Source organism: Pipistrellus hanaki (genome assembly GCF_964339955.1).
Source record: "Pipistrellus hanaki genome assembly, chromosome: 5".
NCBI lineage: Eukaryota > Metazoa > Chordata > Mammalia > Chiroptera > Vespertilionidae > Pipistrellus > Pipistrellus hanaki.
The window spans coordinates 101903064-101924046 of NC_140507.1; the positions used below are offsets into that span (position 1 = coordinate 101903064).

The following is a 20983-nucleotide window of genomic DNA, read 5'->3' on the forward strand; positions in this document are numbered from 1 at the left end:
TCCAGAGGGGCCTTTTAGCTCTGAAGGCCTCGTGGCTGGGGCTTTGGGGCTGGGGCCTTGGGGCTGGATGCCTCAGGGCTGGGTGCCTCCGGGCTGGGCACAGAATGATAGTGTCTGACAGTCAGAGAAACGGGGTGGCACGGGTGAAGGGGTGGCACTCCAGGAGGAGGGACAGCTCAGGCTGATCCCTGCACAGTGGGGAGAACACGGAGCTCATCAGGAGACTCTGGGCAGTGCTGCCGGCACTGAGTGTTGGGGGTCGGCACCCTGCCGCTCCCATGACAGCTCACACCCACCCCTTCCCCACGCCACGTGCCACGCGGAAGACGTTGCCTGCAGCACTGCTCCCAGTCCTCCTCCCAGTCCGTGCGGAGGGTCTGAGGCCCCCTTTGGAGACAGGGCGTGAGGGCCGGTGGCTGGCACGGAGGGAAGCCAGGTAGCGGCGGGCCGAGGAGAGCACCCAGGCCCGGCCTGCAGGCGGCGGGACAGGCCAGAGTGGGGGGGCGCCTGAGTCGTGTGGTGTCGCTCTGCAGGCGGCGGCATGGACCTGGGCCGGAAGGTGAGCGTGCCGCGGGACATCATGCTGGAGGAGCTGACCCACCTGGCCAACCGCGGCGCCCGGCTCTTCCGCATGCGCCAGCGCCGCTCCGACAAGTACACCTTCGAGAACCTCCAGTACGAGTCGCGAGCGCAGATGCAGGTACGTAGCCTGGGCCGTGGGCCTGTGCACACGTGGGCCGTCTCCCCCTGCGTGGGATCACCAGGTTCCCAAACATCCGTTCTCTGTGGTCCTCCCTCGGACCTGGGGAGACCTTTTCTCCATGGGTCCAGGGGAGCTGTGGGGCTGAGTGTGGGGCTCAGAGAGGGACACGGTGAGCCTGTGCACGTGGCACTGAGCCCGCCGGGCCTGCCCTGGGCGGGGGAGGTGGCGGTCTTATCAGGCTGCTCGGTGTGGGTGGGGCACTCCCGGGCACAGGGCGCCCCGCAGGGCAGGGAGGATCGGGAGCTGCAGACACGCAGGTCCCCAGCACTGACTGCGGGTGGGGTAGGGAGGGCTGTGCTCTTAACCTCAGCGCCAGCGAGGGCAAGCTCCTTGGACCAAAGCTTTCCTAAGCTAGCAGCCAGTAACCAGTAAAGTAAGACATGGGACAGAGAGGTGTGGGACAGACTGACACACCTCAATGTGGGGGCAGGGACACCAGAAGAGATAAATCACAGACCTTAAATTCCTACTAGAGGCCCAGTGCACGAACTCCCACACAGCCCCAATCCGGGCGGATCAGGGCTGGACCTGTCAGGAGGAGGAGATGGCGGGAGGTTGGCCGGCTGGCTGGAATGCCCTCATAGGTCAACCAGGGCCAGGCCAGCTGGGGGAAGGGGCCTCGGTGATTGGCCAGTGGGACCCACGCCCTGGTTGGCATGGGGATGGGGATGGCCATGGGGAGGGCTGTGGGTGGTGGTCTGGCTGACGCCACCGCATTGGGGTGGGGGGTGCCAATCAGGGCCAGTGGCCTGGGGGAGGGGCCCTGGGTGGTTGACCCGCCAGCCCGCCCTTAATTGGGTGGGGGGGCCAGTCTAGTGTGGGGCCAGGCAGAGGGAGGGGCTGCAGGAAGATTGGCTGGACAGCCCCACTCCCTATTGAGGGGGTGGGGGCCTGTAGAGGGCGTGTCTGGCCAGGGGGAGGGGCTACAGGAGGTTAGCCAGTGGCCCTGCACCCTATTGAGGTGGGGTCAGGAGTGGGGCTGGCCAGAGGGAGGGTCTCAGGTTGATCAGGGTGGTGGGAGCCCAACAGGGGCATGGCCAGCTGCGGGGAGGGGCCACAGGAGGTTGGCTGGCCAGCCCTGCCCCTTATTGGGGGTGTGTGTGATCAGGATTAGGGCCTTGGGCTGGGGCCTTGGGATTGGCTACAGGAGGTTAGCCGCCCAGCTACACCCCCTGGTCAGGCTGGTTCACTGGCAATAGTGGACATTATAGCGACCAGTTGTTAGTCATTACGGCTGTTATGGCCACTGGCTTTTTATATAGAGAGATATACATAGCCATGGACACGGGCCATAGAGTGGAGAAGACATAGGGTGTGGTAGGGGTTGAGAGGAAGAGGGAAAAGGGAAGAGGAAATGGGAGATATTTATAAAACTATTGTATATTTAAAAATGAAAAACAAATAACACTAGTAAACAAGCATACTCCCTGGTGCTCAATGCTATTTGCTCAAATATTATCATTTTTAAAATAGAAAATGTAGGTGCAGTTTGGGCTTCCTCTGCTGCTCAGCACTGCCCCAGGGAGCCGCACAAACCTCCTCTGACACGGGAGACGCACAGCCTCCACAGGAGCCGCAGGCCCGGGGCTGGGACACAGCCGGGCTCCCTGCTCTGGCTCCGGTCACACAGGAAGACAGACAGGGACAGGGCGGAGGAGAGGGCCTCCGGGAAACACAGCAGGAGGCGGTTCGTGGCGATCACAATTACCTTCCATAAGTCGCTGCAAAGGGCATTCAGCAAAATGGCCACGTCTCACAGTTCAAACTAGCAGTGCCTCCAGTAACGAGGACTTTGTGAGCCCCTGCATCTTAAACAGTGTATGGGGAAGGGGAAGGTGTGCCATTGACAGTAATTCGGAGATAGCACCAAGCCAAATACACCGGGATTCTGAGAATGTGTTCATTTGCTCAAAAAATGACTTTTACTATGTATCTGGCACACATGATAGAACACCTCACCTGAGACCCTTAATTTATGGCCTTCCGTGATGATAAACATTTGGATTTTAGGACAAAATGGTCTTTTATCCTCATATTTCTATAAAGGTAAATACGTATTAAAATGTAAATCAGTACTTTACTACATCACCTTATAAATAAATATGAGCATTAAAATATTTTCTGTTTTTGTCATACCAAAAAAAGTCAAAATTGGTCTTTATTTGATATGCTCATTACCGAATTTTTCTTTCTAAATTTAAAAGATAATTTGACTTTATACTCTTCTTATATAGATGGGCCTTTTTAAAAACACACATCTTTCCCACATGTAAGTAAACAGGCTTTATTATAGAGAGAAGGTCTAGCCATACTTCTGAGGACATAACCGATTACAATTCTATTTTCTCTGTTAAAATGCAAATTGGCTATTTTTAAAGTGTTTTATTATTGCCATAGAATAAATCCTGCGTTATAATAATAAACTAAATTCACCTAAAACTTAAAAGAAAAGCATTTTATTTTTTAGAAATCCCAAATTCTTCCTTCTACAAATTTATTCAACTTAAAGGACAATGTCTTTGTGTTACACATGACTATTGTTCAAATGTCAGATTAAATTTCAAGACAAGACAAATGAAAGAATCTAACTAAATTCCAACTATAAATAGAGTAGCAATGTGACAGTGACTAAGCCCAGTGCCTGACCAGGGTGCTCTGGGTTAGGATAGTAAAGTCTTCAGAACTAATCACACTCACCTCACAGGGAGGTGGTGACTATTAGCGAAATGACGGAGACAAAGCCCGTGACACCACACCTGGCCAGTGAGGCTCAGAAACGGCGATGAGGTGGACTGTCGTCATAAGACAGACCCTAGAGTGACTTCAGCCGAAGCTCACCCAGGGCCGTGCCAAGCTCAGCCAATGACCGTGCGCACTATCGATGCCCCATGAGACAGTGACGCACTATTGCAGCTAAACCCTAAATGTGGGAGGGGCCAGCACAGGGGACACTTTCTGTTGGCCTGTCTGATATTTTTGAGTTTTCAGCCGAGTTTGCTTTTGACCAATACAGCACAACCTGGCCATGCAGAATGGGAAGCTGGACGGAAGCCTGTCAGAAGGGGGGTCACAGCAAGCCCCGTTCACTCCTCCCAACACCCCGGACCCGAGGAGCCCCCCGAATCCAGAAAACATTGCACCAGGTAACTCAGCGCCTTACAGATAAAACAATAGTCTCTGTGCGTTTAGATGTGCGGCTCGGGTCACGTGGACCCTTCCTCGTAAATGGTATCAGATTGAGACTGCCGGCCTCATTACGGTGTGTTCTTATTCATTAATTACTAGAGGCACGAAAATGTGTGCAAGAGCAGGCCTTCCTTCCCCCCGCTGCCAGCACCGGCTTTCCTCCGGCGCCCAGGCCCCGGGCTCCCTCCTCCGGCCGCCCACAGGCGCCCAGGCCCCGGGCTCCCTCCTCCGGCCGCCCACAGGCACCCAGGACCCAGCTGGCTTCCCTCCGCCCCAGCTTCGTCAGGAAGGACATGTGGAAGACGTCTGGTCTAATTAGCATATCACCCTTTATTATTATAGATTGTATTTTCCATACGAACAACTGCAGGCCTGTTTTTATAGACTCACCCCCCATCTGTGTGTGGGTAAGTCTGAGGTCAATGTCAGACGGAGACCTGAGGAGCCTGCAAAAAGCACTGACGCGGCCTCCTGTCTCAGATGGCTCGCGGTATCTGCTGGCAACCACCGTTACCTTAAAAATTAAGTCATTTGTAGTTATACTAACGCTCTTTTTGTGTAAAATTATCCAGCCTGTGGAGTGGTCCACAGAGGAGGTCTGCCCTGTGAGAGGAGTGGGCGGGAGGAGAGGCCAGCCGCAGAGTCAGGGACAACGTCCACAGGGACGGGAAGGCCAGGCCCACAGGGGTGCAGACACAGCCCCCACGGTGAAGCCTGAACAGCTGCCGGCGCTGGAAGGGACACGCCCTGCGTTACTCCCAACACCGCCGGCCCAGGGACAGGCTCCACGCTGATGATGTACGTTTGTCTTCCTTAATTTCACAGTAACTCCATGACATTTTCACTACAACCTGCTCTTTAGAGATTAAGAAACCGAGGTTGCGAGTGGCTATGTGTCAGTTCCGGTCCCAGACTTACAGTCATGGGGTCCTTGTGTCCATGGGTGAAGACACACCGGGGAAAGCACACAGAAATTACACACTTGTGTGGAGTAGTGAGGGTTTGAGAAATTTAAGAAGGTATAAAATTTTAAATGTCTGGTCTCCACATGCCTGACCTCTGATCAGCTGCAGGAGGAACAGGAAATAGATGTGGGCAGTGACACTGGAGCACTGAACCCCACACAGAGGACAGGCAGGATGGCCAGTCTGTCCCCAGGGGCCAGAGAGGTCACCTCACACCCAGGCTTCTGCAGGGCCTGACAGGTGAGGAGGGTGCAGGCAGGCCCAGGGGCACAGGGAAGGGGAGGGGGGGAATGCGGTGGGGGTAGATGCCAGCTTCAGGCAGAGCTGGGGTCTGGAGCACAGAAGTGAGGACCGTGCCAGGAGGCGAGGCTGCCCAGGGGGGTGGGGACAGGTGAGCCATGCTGAGTGGCTGGGAGTTTTGTCCTGGGAAGTGAGTGACACGGTCAAGTTTTCCTGTCGTAGGTCACTGGGCGGTATTAGCGATGGGAAGAGCGTGGGGACCAAAAGCAGGGGCTGCAGCGGGAGGTCTGTGTGCAGGGCCCTGGGAGGCCAGGGAGGCCTGGGTGCAGGGCCCGGGAGGCCTGGGTGCAGGGCCCGGGAGGCCTGGGTGAGGGTCCGGGTCAGGGGCTGGGAGGTCTGGGTGCAGGGCCCGGGAGGCCTGGGTGCAGAGCCGGGAGGTCTGGGTGAGGGTCCGGGTCAGGGCCTGTGGAGGTCTGGGTGAGGGCCTGGTAGGGAAGAGAGACTAGCAGGAAGGACACGGCAGTCAGTGGCTTGTGGATGGAGGGTGAGGGGCTCCGTGAGGACGTGGAGCCGGTCACTCAGCGCGTGTGCCAGCGGCATGGTCTATGCGAGCTGCTGTGAGACTCCATGGCATCCCAGAGGTGGTCTGCCCTGTGAGAGGAGCGGGTGGGAGGAGAGGCCAGCCGCAGAGTCAGGGACAACGTCCACAGGGACGGGAAGGCCAGGCCCACCAGGGGTGCAGACACAGCCCCCACGGTGAAGCCTGAACAGCTGCCGGCACCGAAAGGGACACGCCCTGCATTACTCCCAACACCGCCGGCCCAGGGACAGGCTCCACGCTGCCTCCTGAGTCCCGGCCGCAGCCGGCACTGATGGGTGTGCTCAAACCAATTCACAGACAGTGAGAGCAGAGCCCAGGACCAGCGAAGGGCAGGGCTGGTTTACAAACCAAAGGAGTAGACACCTGGACAATGCACCTGAGGCAGGGCTTCCTTAGAACGTCCATGCAGTGGGCGTAGCCTGTCCACCACTGAGACTGCTCACTCCGAGGCCAGGAGAGGGACCTTCTTCATCAGTGACTGCATGACCCACAGGCGCGGGCGGGGGCGCTCCCCACGGTGGGCTCCCTGCTCACTCCGCTGCCGTGCTCTCCCGAAGGCTACTCCGGGCCCCTGAAGGAGATCCCTCCGGAGAGGTTCAACACCACAGCCGTGCCCCGGTCCTACCAGTCGCCGTGGGAGCAGGCGGTCAGCGGCCACCCGGAGCTCCTCGAGGGGCTGTACCCGAAGCTGCTCACGCCCGAGGGCCAGGCAGAGCCGCCGGACTACCGGAGCTTCAACAGGTGACCACGCCGCCTGCGCCCGGGCGGGTGTGCCGGGCTGGGGCTGGGCGCCCTGGGCGGGTGCTGCCAGGCTGGGCGCCGTGGGCAGGCGCTGCGGGCTGGGCGCCCTGCAGGGTCTGCAAAATCTGCTAGAGAACCCCAAAGCCTAGGGAGCCTGGGAGGAGGGTCCGGGGACTCCAATCTTCTACTGGGACGCTGACGGCTATCCCGCTGGAGTAGAGGTGAATGAGGGCTATGTCAGCACTTGGGTTCTTACCATAGAAAGAAGGCGCTTGCTGTTGCTGTTTTAATATATTTGTATTGATTCTGGAGAGAAAGGGAGATGGGAGAGAGAGGGAGAGACATCAATGATGAGAATCATTGCTTGGCTGCTGTCTCCTGCAAGCCCCCTACTGGGGATCCAGCCTGCAACCTGGGCCCGTGCCCTTGATTTGAGTTGAACCCAGGACCTTCATGAAAATAAGTGCTTGTGCCCATTAACACAGTCCTGGATTGGATAATGGTCACCTCCTTTATTTTTATTTCATTTTTTAAAATAAATCTTTATTGTTCAGATTATTATAGGTGTTCCTCTTCCCCCCTTCCCCCACCATAGCTCCCCTCCACCTGATTCCCCACCCCACCCCAGCACTGTCCTCATCCATAGGTGTAAGATTTTTGTCCAATCACTTCCCACACCCCCTCAGACCCCCTTCCCCCTGAGAATTGTTAGTCCAATCCCTTTCTATTGTCCCTGATTCCATTATATTCACCAGTCCATTCTGTTCTTCAGACTTTTTATTCACTTGAGTTTTAGATTCACTTGTTGGTAGATATGTATTTGATGTCTTCTTGTTGTTCATAATTTTTATCTTTACTTTTTTCTTCTTCTTCCTCTGCTTTAAGAATACCCTTCAGCATTTCATGTAATCCTGGTTTGGTGGTGATGAACTCCTTTAGCTTTTCCTTGTCTGTGAAGCTCTTTATCTGACCCTCAATTCTAAATGATAGCTTTGCTGGATAGAGTAATCTTGGTTGTAGGTTCTTGCTGTTCATCACTTTAAATATTTCTTGCCACTCCCTCTGGCCTGCATAGTTTCTATTGAGAAATCAGCTGACAGTCATATGTGTACTCCCTTGTGGGTAACTAACTGTTTTTCTCTTGCTGCTTTCAAGATCCTCTCTTTGTCTTTTGCCCTTGGTGTTTTATTTTATTTTTTATTTATTTATTTTTTAAATATATTTTATTGATTTTGTACAGAGAAAGGGAGAGAGATAGAGAGTTAGAAACATCGATAAGAGAGAGTCATTGATCAGCTGCCTCTTGCACACCCCCTACTGGGGATATGCCCACAACCAAGGTACATGCCTTTGACCAGAATCGAACCTAGGACCCTTCAGTCCCCAAGCCGAAGCTCTATCCATTGAGCCAAACCGGTTTCGGCTGCCCTTGGCATTTTAATTATGATGTGTCTTGCTGTGATCGTCTTTGGATTCCGCTTGTTTGGGGTTCTGTGTGCTTCTTGAACTTATAAGTCTGTTTCTTTCATCAGGTAGGGAAAGTTTTCTGTCATTATTTCTTCTAATAGGTTTTTAATATTTTGCTCTCTCTCTTCTTCTGGCACTCCAAAAATTTGGATATTGGTATGCTTAAAGTTGTCCCAGAGGCTCCTTACTCTATTTTCATATTTTTGAATTCTTTTTTCTTTTTGTTTTTCTGGTTGTGTGTTTTTGTTTCCTCATATTTCAGATCTTTGGTTTGATTCTTAGAGTATGTTGATCTATAGTTGAGTCTCTGTATATTCTTTATTTCAGACAGTGTATGCTTAATTTCTGACTGGTCCTTTTCCATATTTTTGGCATTCTCATTAAGGTTATTGCAGGTCTCATCAAGTTTCTCAGCGGTTTTTAGAAGATTCTTGAGTAACGCTATAAATGTGGTTTTGAACTCTATGTTATCCAGTAGTTTGCTTTCTTCCCTTTCTTTCATTTGTGATATGTTTCTGTGTCTCTGCATTTTGGCTGCTTCCTGTGTTGATGGAGCAGCTTTGTGTGGTAGGTAACCTATAGGGGCCAGTAGCTCAGCCTCCCCAATCACCTAAGGTGGACGCTCTTGATACACCCCTTTGTGGGCTGAGTACAAAGTCTTGGTGTAGTTAAGCCTTGATTGCTGTTAGTACACTGGGAGGAATTGTCCTCTAGTCCAATTGGTTGTGGGGATCCGCTGTGTTTATAATGGAAGAACTGCTGTGCTGGAGACACGCTTATGGTGCAGGACTTGTTTCAGTGGGGCTTTGGTGCTCATTGAGTCTGCCTCCCAAATATGTCATTTATGGATGTGAGGAGTTGAAATCTGGTGTCTCACACTGACCACTAGGTACACTGGCTTCTGGATCTCCAATGGGGTGCAGGTCAGCTACTGTCTGAGGCCACCCTGCTGGAGCTACAGCAAGAACCAGAGTTTTCTCCTTTTTGCTTGGAATTTGGAGGTTTTGGAGCTGTCTGAACCAGGTTGCAAGTTTGCTAGGTTAAGCTGTGATGAGGAAGGCCATTCAAATGCAAAAGTCACTGCTTGGAGCTTGGGTGGGTTTGTAGATTGTGTTGGGCAGGGTTTCAGGGTGTCACTAGGCTCGGGTGTAGCAAACAGCTGTAGCTGGCAGCCAACTGTCCCCATGCCTCTGACTGCATCTCCATGTCTCATGCCCCAGCATAGCTAGCAATTATTCTTGCACGCAGCTCTGCAAGCAAGCCACACTCACTTTCTGACCTGATGGCAGACAGTCCAGCTTCTCCCCGTAGGAGTTTGGGTCCCGAGTGTCTCCCTAGAAACTGGATTTCAGAGAAATCGGGAGCTTGTCTCCTTTTGAGTTGAAGAAAGCAATACCTGCCACCAGTCCGGATCACACACTCCTCCATACCTCAGCTTTTCAGTGCTTGTGCACTGAATGCTCTTTTCTCTTTCCTTCAACTTGTACAACTTCCACTCAGCCAGCCCTCCTGTGGCTCTGGGTGATAGACGTCTTGTCTTTTAGTTATAGTTTTAAAATAGTTGTGCAAGGCAGCAGTTTAGGTATTTACCTACGCCGCCATCTTGGGTTCTCTGGTCACCTCCTTTAAATCAAACTGCTTGCCATGGACAAAGATGACACCACCGACAGACTCAAATGATCTTTACAATGTTTATTCAAGAAGCTCACCTGTCAGTTCAAAATTACCAGGCATGACAAAAATGACTGAAAATGAAGAGAAAAACAATAAACAACAGAGACAGAAACACAAAATATTGTAATATCAGACACTCACTTTAAAGCAATTGTGAGAAACATGTTTGAGAGAAGAGATGACAAAAGTGAAGAATTCCAGCTGATTGAGAATGGTTTTTATAAAGTGTCAAATGGAAATTCTACAAAAACAAAAATATTGGTACAGCAACTGAAAGTGCTAAGTCACTGGATCCATATAAGATCTGCAGGAAATACAGAGGACAGAGAAATGCTAACATTTTACCAAAAGAGTGAATGTAACCAGTACAGTTCGGTCTGTAGGACACACAATCCAGTGTCTTCAGTAATAAATTGCAGAGAAGGATGAGAGGGACATCTGTAGCATAAAAATGATCTGAAAGAGAATTTTGAAAGACAGGCAAAACTAATCCACTGTACTTAAACACGCACCCTTGGGTTATTACCATAGAAAGAAGGTGGGGGATTTTTTTGTTGGTTTTTTTTGTTTGTTGGTTGTTTTTAATATATTTGTATTGATTTTGGAGAGAAAAGGAGATGAAGAGAGAGATAGAAACATCAATGACGAAAGAGAATTATTGATCTGCTGACTCCTGCATGTCCCCCTCTGGGGATCCAGCCCACAACCTGGGCATATGCCCTTGATTTGAGTTGAACCCAGGACACTTCAGTCCACAGGCCAGTGCTTTATCCAGTGAGCCAAACCAACAAGGGCACCATAGGAAGAAGGTTTTAAAACATATTTTGTAAGTTGATATTGACATGAAAGTCAAAACACCACCGACCCCTGGGCAGGCGAGGGCTGACTGGCAGGCCCCTCGGTGCTCCTGTAGGGACTCAGGATGGGTGCTGGTGACAAGGTGGTTCACTTCTGAATAAGCTTCTGTGCCTGTTTATGAGGTTTCTGTACTCGTGCTACCTCCAATGACAGAAATGTTTTAAAAAAATAAACAAATAAGCTTCATGGCAGATTGAACATAGAGGGAAGGACTCACAGACTGAAGTCAACAGTGTGCAAACTGGAGCAGAGGAGACGAGGGGTTCCCACTGCCGGGAAAGAGCAGAATGCACTTGGCAATGAAAGTGCCAGCATACGGTGTGGTTAAAGGCTCGGGAGGGGATAAGGGCAAGTGAGGTAGAAGCAATAGCTGAAGAATTCATGGCCCAGAAAATTTCAAACTTGACAAAACACATCAGGCCTCAGATTCAAGAAGTACTATGCGACCCAGGAAACCACACAAAAGTCAGGGCTGCAAATCAACGGAAAAACCAAAGACAATGGAAACATCTTAAAGCTCGTGGAATCACGCCTTTAAAATTCTGAAATAAATAGTGGCCAGCCTGTAAGTCCATATCCAGTAAAAGCAAACACTCTTGAAAGGTGGTTAGGGGGCTATCAGGCTGGCGGGCAGAGTGGTTAGGTTAGAAGCCAGCAGTCCCAGATTGTGAGAGGAATGTCCGACTGTCTATGCGGGATTAGGCCTAAACCAGCAGTGGGACCGAGGGGTCCCAGATTGGAGAGGTGCAGGCTGGGCTGAGAAACAACACTCCTCTCCCCCAGTGCACGAATTTCGTGCACCAGGTCTCTAGTAAATGTATAAAAGGAAAAATAAAACTGTCCTTATTCCCAAATGACATGATCATGTCCCCATGAAATTCAAAAGGAGCTCCAGGTTAGAATTAGAAATTTAGTAAGATCACAGAGTACAAGATCAACATAAAAATTAATAACATTTTTATATACCAGCAACAAGTAACTAAAAAGTAAATAACATTCATCAAGTTTTACCTTAGGATTTATATACTTTTTTTTAATGTATCTTATACTTCAATAAATTTTTATTTAAAAAATATCACATAGGCAAAAATAATCTCAATAGTTATTTAGAAGTTGAAAGTGATAAAAGCCATTCCTTGAATTAGTTGAGAGCACATTCCAATCAGTTAAAAAAGGTTAACATAATTTCTAGGTACGAATTGGGTTAATATCTTTCCTGCAGTAGGTTATTTAATGGGATTTATTTTATCAAACAACTCAAGGTTATGAAAAATTAATCTGACCAGAAATTTAGTTCCTCACACAACGATTATACATTTTTTAAAAAAATTATACAAAGCAGATTAGGAAACACTGCTTTTGTTTTAATTATTTATTTATTTATTTATTTATTTATTTATTTATTTTTGTTGTTGTTAATCTTCACCTGCGAATATTTTTCCATTGATTTTTAAAAAGAATGGAAGGGATGCGGGGGGCGAGGGGGGGCGGGGGGGGGGGGAGACATTGAAGTGAGAGATACTCATCTATTGGTTGCTTTCCGCATACATCCTGGCCAGGGATGAGCCTATAACTGAGGTACATGCTCTGGACCAGAATTAAACCCAGGACCCTTCAGTCTGTAGGCCAATGCTCTATCCATTGAGGAAACCCACCTAGGGCCTATTATACACTTTAAAAAGAAGATGTAATAAGAAGTACATTTTTTCTTTCTTTTTCTTAAATAATTCAACATTATTATATTGACGCTATTCTAAAACATGTGTTTTGTTTTGTTTTGTTTTCATTTTTACTAAAACAAGAGAGCTGGAGGGGAGAGGGGTGTTCCAAATATGCCAGAGTCCTTTGCGAAGAGTAACATAATGTTATTTGGTGGCCCCACCTTATTATACATAACCACTAGCTATTGCCAGTGACGTGGGGAAGGTGAGAAGCAGTCCTATAGCATTCAGCAGGGATAGGACCAATGAGAAGTGTTCCCAAGTCTAAGCATGACTTCAAAATAGCCCACAGTTAGCACGACTTTGCATTCTTGCACTCATTTTGAATATCCACTTAAATATTATGCTACTAGAGGCCCGGTGCATGAAATATGTACATCAGTAGGGTCCCTAGGCCTGGCCAGTGACCAGGGATGATCAGAGCCCACCAGGGCCTTCCAGTCCAGCTGCCAGCCAGGGCTTCTCTTCCCTGGCTGCTGGTTGCTGGTCATGGCCTTCCTTCCTTCCTTCCATACCGCCCCCTGGTGGTCAGTGGAAGTCATAGCAAGTGATAGAACTCCCGGTCTCCTGGTCAAACTCCCGCGAGGACAGTTTGCATATTAGCCTTTTATACAGATAGATATTTAAATAATACTATATTAAACCCATGCAAGATGTGAGGAAAATTGAACTAGAAGGTTTCCAGCTCTGCTTCAAAAAGCTGTGTGACGATGCCATTTAACCCTCCTTGTATTGATTTCCTCATCTGTAAAAAACGACTATGATTGCCCTATCTGGTTTGGCTTAGTGGATAGAGCGTGGGCCTGAAGACTAAAGAGTTCTGGGTCTGATTCCAGCCAAGGACACATGCCTGGGTTGTGGGCTCAATCCCCAGTAGGGGGCTTGCAGGAGCAAGTAGATCAATGATTTGCTCTCATCATTGATGTTTCTAACTCTTTCTCCCTCTCCCTTCCTCTCTAAAATCAGTAAAATATATATTTTTTTAAAGAATGTCTATGATTGCCTGGCCTGCATGGCTCAGTGGTGGAGCGTCGACCTATGAACCAGGAGGTGATGGTTTGTTTCTTGGTCAGGGTATATGCCTGGGTTATGGGTTCAATCCCCAGTGTGGGGCATGTAGAAGGCAGCTGATCAGTGATTCTCATCATTGATGTTTCTCTCTCTCTCCCTCTCCCTTCCTCTCTGAAGTCAATAAAAATATTTTTAAATTGTCTATGATTATATGACTAAGTACCTTTAAATATATCACATACATTAGGTATCTAATTGAATAACTTATTTTAATTTCTATACAATCTCTTTACAAGATTCTTTACCTTACAAAATAATCAGTAATTATTAGGGCTATAATTCCATCACTACTAATTAGTACAAATGTAATCCCACTACTAATCAAAGTAAATAAGAAAGCATTTATTAACTGTGAATCTGAGTGGAACAAGCTCCTTATTCCATAGATGACCAGGTGTAAAGTCACATTATATCAGATCTATGTTTAAAGAAATGTGGGAATTAAAGGGAAGCAGGGTTATCCCTTGTAGACTAGTCCAAATCTTTCTTTTTATTTTTATTTTATTGATTTTTTTACAGAGAAGAAGAGAGAGGGATAGAGAGTTAGAAACATTGATGAGAGAGAATCATCGATCAACTGCTTCTTGCATACGCCCTACTGGGGATGTGCCCGCAACCAAGGTACATGCCCTTGACCAGAATCAAACCCGAGACTTTCAGTCTGCAGGCAGCGCTCTATCCACTGACCCAAACTGGTTTCGGCTAGTCCAAATCTTTTAGTGGAAAATTTTGCTTAAAAAAAAAGAACATTTTGCTTCACTATCTTTGACTAAAACTTAACACTATTTCCAGAGACCTTAAATATCCTACAAGTCGTCTTTGACTGTTTACCATCTCTGTGAATGGACTGTTTTACTTTGTGCGCCTAGAGCAATAAAAATCCAAGCAAACAGGATACAGCCTCCGTGGTGCCAAAGAAAAGAAAGGCTGCCTTTGAAACAGCAGCTTCCACTGGGCCAGAGGTAGGAGGTGGAAGACCGCGATGGGGCGGAAGGGAATGTTTTCCTTTACAGAAGAAAAGGACCCGCAAAGCGGGAGGGAAAAACAGCACAGCACTGGACCAAAAGGAAAAAGCAACACGCTCAGCACCAAGCCCAAATCCTGGAGTTCAGTGGCAGAGGAACATTTCTTCTTTCATTTAATGCAGAAAAAAATTAAATGAGTAAAATTTATATCTGGAATTCACAAACATAAGATTGACCAGATTCAGCCTAAATCTAGAAATGAAGTCCAGCATCTTGTATCCAGTGGAAACCGTATGTTCTTAAACTCCCAGGATGGATGCGTGTAAGTTCGGCTGCCTGTCGTCACAAAAACCAAACTCAGATGCCAGTGAAAAGGCAGAGAGGTTTATTTAAGTGCCAGTTACCCGAGGAGTTGGGGGACTCTTGTCCAAAGCCCATCTCAACATCGCAGTGGAGGCAGAGGCCTCTATAAGGAGGGAGAGGGAAAGCAGGACAAAGAAATCGGGTTTTCTACCTGTGGATCAGCACAGTTCCCTCTGATAAGGACCTTGAATCTGGTCAAGTGGTGGCCTGGTGTTTGTCATCCTGGGTCTACCTTATCCTGGTTTTACAGTTGAAGGTCAGCAATTCTCCTAGAGCCGTGGTCTGCAAACTGCGGCTCCAGAGCCACATGCGGCTCTTTGGCCCCTTGAGTGTGGCTCTTCCACAAAACACCACGGCCTGGGCGAGTCTATTTTGAAGAAGTGGCGTTAGAAGTTTAAGTTTAAAAAATTTGGCTCCCAAAAGAAATTTCAATCATTGTACTGTTGATATTTGGCTCTGTTGACTAATGAGTTTGCCCACCACTGACCTAGAGCTACGATGACTAAAGGTCAGAGTCTGTATCTTCTGAAGTTAGCTCCTTGGATTCTTATACAAATATGCTGTTTATCTACATGCTGCATACCAGTCAGAGTCAGCATCTGCAGAAACAATGTGGGAGAATGGTGGGTGGGTCACAATCCGGCCACATGTGCAGCCCATGCAGTGGTGTGGCCCCGGCTAGGAGGGCCATGCTTGCCATAAGGCTTTGCTGTCTCTGTTTTGATCATCTTAATGTTGTTGTTAATCCTCACCTGAGGATATTTTTCCAGTGATTTTTTTTTTCTTTTTAGAGAGAGTAGAAGGCAGGGAGGGAGGGGGAGAGAGAAGAGAACATTGATGTGAGAGATCTACCTGTTGCCTACCACACACACACACACACACACACACACACACACCCGACAGGGGCTGGGAACAAACCTGCAACCCAGGTACATACCCTTGACTGAAACTCGAACCTGAGACCCTTTGGTCTGCAGGCTGATGCTCTAACCACTGAGCAATGCCAGGCAGGATGATAGTCTTAACAATTATTAAGAAGGGCTCCCCAGTTTCTATTTTGTACGGCCCTACAGATTTCATAACTGGTCCTGATGGAGGCTCTGAACTTTACAGGTGCTTCATCTCACCCTGAGCAACTCTATTCAGGATATCCTCCCCTCAGGTTAACGATCATACTTCCCTCATGTCTCACTCTACACTGCTCTGGGAACTCATTGACGTTAATAATAATACGGCCTCTTCATCTGCGAATTCCTCACACACAGCAGGGCAGGTATCTTAAGCAATCACTTCTTTGTTGTATGAATAAATGAATGAGTCAACAAGTGGCACATACAATGGCACATTTCTAAAATGAAAACATACTGTTTTGCACACCTTAGACATCCAAGAATAGCAGGTGTCACTTAAGCACAGGATGAAATTTGAGTGTTAAAGACTCTTCAGTTCATTAAATCAAATGACCAAATGCGGGGCATGGCCAGACAGTGGCATCAGAAACATGACAGCAGCACAGCTGGACATCAGTGAGACACAGCCTGGCAGGTGGACGTTCCTACACGCGCTGCACTTGGAGAGTGCCCTCAGGAGGCCCAGCACTCCGTCCGTAGCATCTCCGGAGGGTGTGGCTCAGGCTGGTCCCTGGAAAAGCAGGCCTCCGGGGGCCTGGGTTCAAGTCCCGGTTCTACAGCGTCATAGGTGGGGCCTTGAACAAGTCATGTGCTAGAGTGTGCCTCCGGTCTCCCAAGACACAGGCATGTTCACAGAACCAGCTCCTGAGGTCGTTGTGAGGATGTCAGGAGACAAGCCCGTCAGGCCTTGGCACTGGGCACGGTGCAGACTCTCCGACATGCCCTGCGTGTCTCAACCAGCATCTGCACTCCAGAGAGGGCCCGCGGTGAGCAGCACTTCCAATGGTGGCCGGGGCATGGCACCCCGCCCCGCCTTCATCATCTTTATCCTCCTGAGGTGGCGTGATCGGAGAGCACCTGCCTGATGACCCCCCGTTCCTGGTTAAATGCTAGGAGCAATGCTGACCTAGGTCCCTCCATAAGCCCTGGCTATGGACATGGCCCAGCAGTGCTGCGGGGACCGGCCATGGAGCAGGGCTGGGGCAGCGGCTGGGAAGTTAGGACTCACAGGCTGCAGGTGGGTGGAGATGGGAGGACACGTCTTCTGCAGGGAAACGTGAGCTGAGACCCAAAGGCGAGAAGTGATCGGGCCGACCGCCAGGTGCGGGGAATAGATTTTAGTCCCAGACCGAGAGTGCCTGAGCAGGACTTCACAGGTCCGCTGTCCCTGACGGAAATGCTTGTCTCAGAGGGCAAACACTGACAGCCACACTAAGAATACGGCAGAACACGCCCGTAAAATGATGAACTAAGTTGTCTTTCTATGTTCCAGTAGACACATTTGGAAACTGATTTATTCTTTTTCTTTTCATTCCCCACAGAGTTGCCACCCCGTTTGGAGGTTTTGAAAAAGCATCAAAAATGGTGAAGTTCAAGGTCCCAGATTTTGAGCTACTACTTCTAACAGATTCCAGGTTCATGGCCTTTGCCAACCCTCTTTCTGGCAGACGGTCCTTCAACAGGACTCCTAAGGGGTGGATATCCGAGAACATCCCCATAGTGATCACCACCGAGGACCCCGAGGGCCCCGCCGTCCCCGAGTCCGAAGACCTCTGAGCAGACAGCCGCGGCCTCGGAGCCTCCGCACACTCATGTCGCTTCTGCTATTCCACTCGCTGGCAAAGCCACTCACACTGCAGCAGCAGCAGTAACTCAGCCATAACTTAGCATTGTTCCTTCCATGGCGTTTGACCTCAGCCTCAGAGCAAATACTAATAAACAACTCACAATCTTGTTTTAAACTTCCGTCTCATTCGTGTTTACCCCTTGCTTTGTTTTCCCGTGGCCCAAACAACCCCCCTTCGACGGGGGCAGCCCAGGAGATCGGACAAAAGTTCCAGCCTTTCTCGTTTGTTGTGTGAATAAATGAATGAGTCAACACCAGCTGGACCCAAATGAAGCTTTTCAAGTGCACCTAGAATCAACATGCAGTGAACATATTCAGACGCATTCCGTGCGGGATGTAAGGGTGAGGTGAGGGGTGTGGAGGAGGCAGAGCAAACATCGCGATGGGATAGGCTGGGCCGGGCCTTCCAGGTGACCACGGACAGTAGCCTGTCTGGATGGAGTCTCTGCAGGAGACGGTCTGACCGTTCCTCTCAGGCCTTGTCTCCTTCCGCGTGCTCTGAATCACAGAGTAGTTATTCCAGACATTCTCCGGAGTTCAACCGGGTTGTTACACCGGCTTAACATTCCACCAAGGAGACGGAGACAGTGACTCAGGGAACGTCCTGCCACCTAGTTTTAAATGCCAAGGTTACCTGCAATTCAGTTCCTCACACCCAACGCTGTGTGCCGATGAGGTTCGAGTTCATGTGCACATTTGTAGGAGTGTAAAAACACACACAGTGCACACTACTATACACCTAAGCAGATGTGTATGCGAGAGGGAGAGAGAAATTTGAATTGGTATCTGTCTTTGATGAATCCTTGAATTCTGTTCAAATCCTTAAGCACTAGGGAGTATATGCTATAAAACAAATAAAAACAAGCAACAGCAGTCTCAGCCAGCATGGCTCAGTGGTGGAGCATCGACCTATGGACCAGGGGTCAGGATTCACTTCGCGGTCAGGGCACAGGCCTGGGTTGGGGGCTGGATCCCCAGTGTGGGGTGTGTAGGAGGCAGCTGATTCATGATTCTCTCTCATCCTTGATATTTCTCTCTCTCTCTCCCTTCTTCTCTGAAATTAAAAAAAAAAAACAAAACAAAAAAAACACAGAAGAACACTAAGACCTCTGAAAATAATGTTTTAAACTTTATTTAAACGCACATCCGCCATGAAATTTAGGAATACACTGGAATAGGAGACTCAAACTAACATACAGGTACAGACATGTCTTAAACTAGGACTTAGGAAGCACAGTACTGGTAAGACATAGACACCAGTTCTTCCCATTTGAATTCAGCAAAGAGTTCTGTGTCAGACGCCGAGATGGAGACTGACCCTCCACAGGCAGCCACCGGAGATGAAGCTCAGGAGGTGGAGAGGGAGTGTGCCCAGCAGAGCACGAGAATCTGTTCCCAATCTTTTTTATTTTATTTCATTTTATTTTATTTTATTTTATTTCATTTCATTTTATTTTATTTTTTACAGAGAGGAAGAGAGAGGGATAGAGAGCCAGAAACATCAATGAGAGAGAAACATCAATCAGCTGCCTCCTGCACACCTCCTATTGGGGATGTGCCCGCAACAAAGGTACGTGCCCTTGACCAGAATCGAACCCAGGACCCTTCAGTCCGCAGGCTGATGCTCTATCCATTGAGCCACACTGGTTTTGGCAAGACTCTGGTTGTTTTAACCAGCCTCTTGCCTGGTAAGGGAATTTAAAAAAACTTAATCATGCAATCTCTAGAAATGACATCAATATATTATATTCATCCATACTGTCACTGGAATAATTTAAGTAATTGGTAATTGGTGTAATTTAAAATGTAACTTTATATCATTTTTATTTATGCTTTGGTGTTTATCCGTTTTAAAATGATTTGGCACCTGTGATAAACGCTAAGTATGAGGCTTACATCGCACCATTTTTATGGTTCCTTTTAAAGATAAAAATTACTCCTGTTCTATTAGGCATTTGCTGAAATGAGTTTGTTTCCGTTGGCAGCGTGAAATGAGTTACTGTTGTTCGTTGAGTTGGAATTTTATTGCCTGGTTTTCCCTACCACCACGTGGATCACCAGCCAATCCACCACCAACAGGGCCAGCAATGAAATGGCAGCTGCAGAGCCGGAGGGCGCCAGGGAGCAGCCTCTGAAAGGGAGAAGGGAAGCGCGTGTTTAAGATCAGGCGGAAAGTGAGGGACCACCCTCAGGGCACCACGCATTCCCCTTCCTGCGAGTGGCTGGCCATCGCTCAGCTTCCGGCTCCTTTAGAAAGGCCAACATTTCACTCTACCCTGTTTCCCCGAAAATAAGACAGTGTCTTATATTAATTTTTTCTCCCAATGTTTCGCTAGGTCTTATTTTCAGGGGCTGTCTTATCTTTCCATGCCCTAGGTCTTATTTTCAGAGGATGTCTTATTTTCGGGGAAACACGGTAGTTGCTGCACAATTAAGATTTCTAAGGCATTTTGATTGGGTTTCCGGGGACCTGAGAGGAGACATCTTTCCGAGCCTGAGGACTACCACAGTCAGTTTAGAACAGCAGAAGACAGGGAGGGGGGGACCATGAGGGGGGATCTGTGCCCCCCACATAGTTCGCGTGAAACATGGATAAAGGGGAGAGCAGGGGAGAGACCGAGCGCAGGGTGAGAATCCTGGGTGGCCTATTACACTCCGAGCACACAGTCACTGCTTCACACAGGCTCCTGGACACACAGTTCAGCATTTTCCTCTCACAGTGAGCCTGTGAGGAAGGCATTCAAAATAAGCTCCGTTTTACATAAGAAAACCGAGCCTCAGAGAACTCAGGGGATGGAGTCGCTTGATTCTGGCTCAAAATGGGAAGAGCTTGGCAAGTCTGACTGAAAAATAGGTAAGAACTCGTGTTCATCGCTTCTCTTTCAGAATCAAACTCAGCGCCCAACTCTTTTATTACATCTAGACAAAACAAACAAAACAAAACACACAGAAAAACCCTCCGTGGTCTTCACTGGGCAAAGACGGTGCTAAACTGGGGCCTTCTCAGGTCACCCAAGGTCAGCCGGGCGCTCTGACTCATGCCGCTCAGACGGTGCTGATGACCTAAGAGCACAGGCCTGGAGCGGCCTCAGACCCAGAGGCCGGCGGAAGGCTGCTCCCGGCTGCACAGCCTCCTGCCAGGGCCGGTGGAGCCAGTGCTGGGGCAAAGGGGGGGGGGGTGCAGACATGCACCGCAGTGACACCCCGAGGCAGTCACCCAGCGTGAGCACGCACCCCAAACACCCCTTCAAGCGAAGGTGTTGTCTCCTTTCAAAGCTTTAGAGGAAGCTCTCCCCACCCCCATCGTCCTGTCCAAGGCGCTGCTGGCCCCGAAGTGGCATTTCCTCTCTAACTTAGCCAAGGTCACCTGGCGACTTCTCCAACCAGCGCGCCAGTGAACCAGAACCAAGCTGGAAAAAACAGCCTTCTTGGCGTGCAACTCTCCCCTCCCTTCATCAGACTCTAGTATTCCTCCAGACTCTGATGATCTCACTTTCCATTCCCTAATATTCCAAAGAACTTGATAATAAAACATAACTAATTATTGGTTGTTACAAGATCAAGTGCAAATACGGGCAATCGTCTTTCAGTGGAAAGGACCATTCACTGCA

At 49.0% G+C, this 20983-nt stretch overlaps 1 protein-coding gene across 1 annotated transcript in view; it reads left to right on the plus strand.

Moving 5' to 3' along the window:
* Nucleotides 1-17487, plus strand: part of MYOZ2 (myozenin 2) — a 34284-nt gene extending 16797 nt beyond the window's left edge. Inside the window, exons 3-6 of the mRNA XM_084883439.1 lie at nt 534-700; nt 3777-3906; nt 6313-6496; nt 17068-17487. Of these exons, the coding sequence (XP_084739565.1) occupies nt 542-700; nt 3777-3906; nt 6313-6496; nt 17068-17302 (708 nt within the window). The 5' untranslated portion in view covers nt 534-541 and the 3' untranslated portion in view covers nt 17303-17487. The remainder of the gene's footprint in view (nt 1-533; nt 701-3776; nt 3907-6312; nt 6497-17067) is intronic.
* The last annotated feature ends 3496 nt before the right edge of the window (nt 17488-20983 follow it).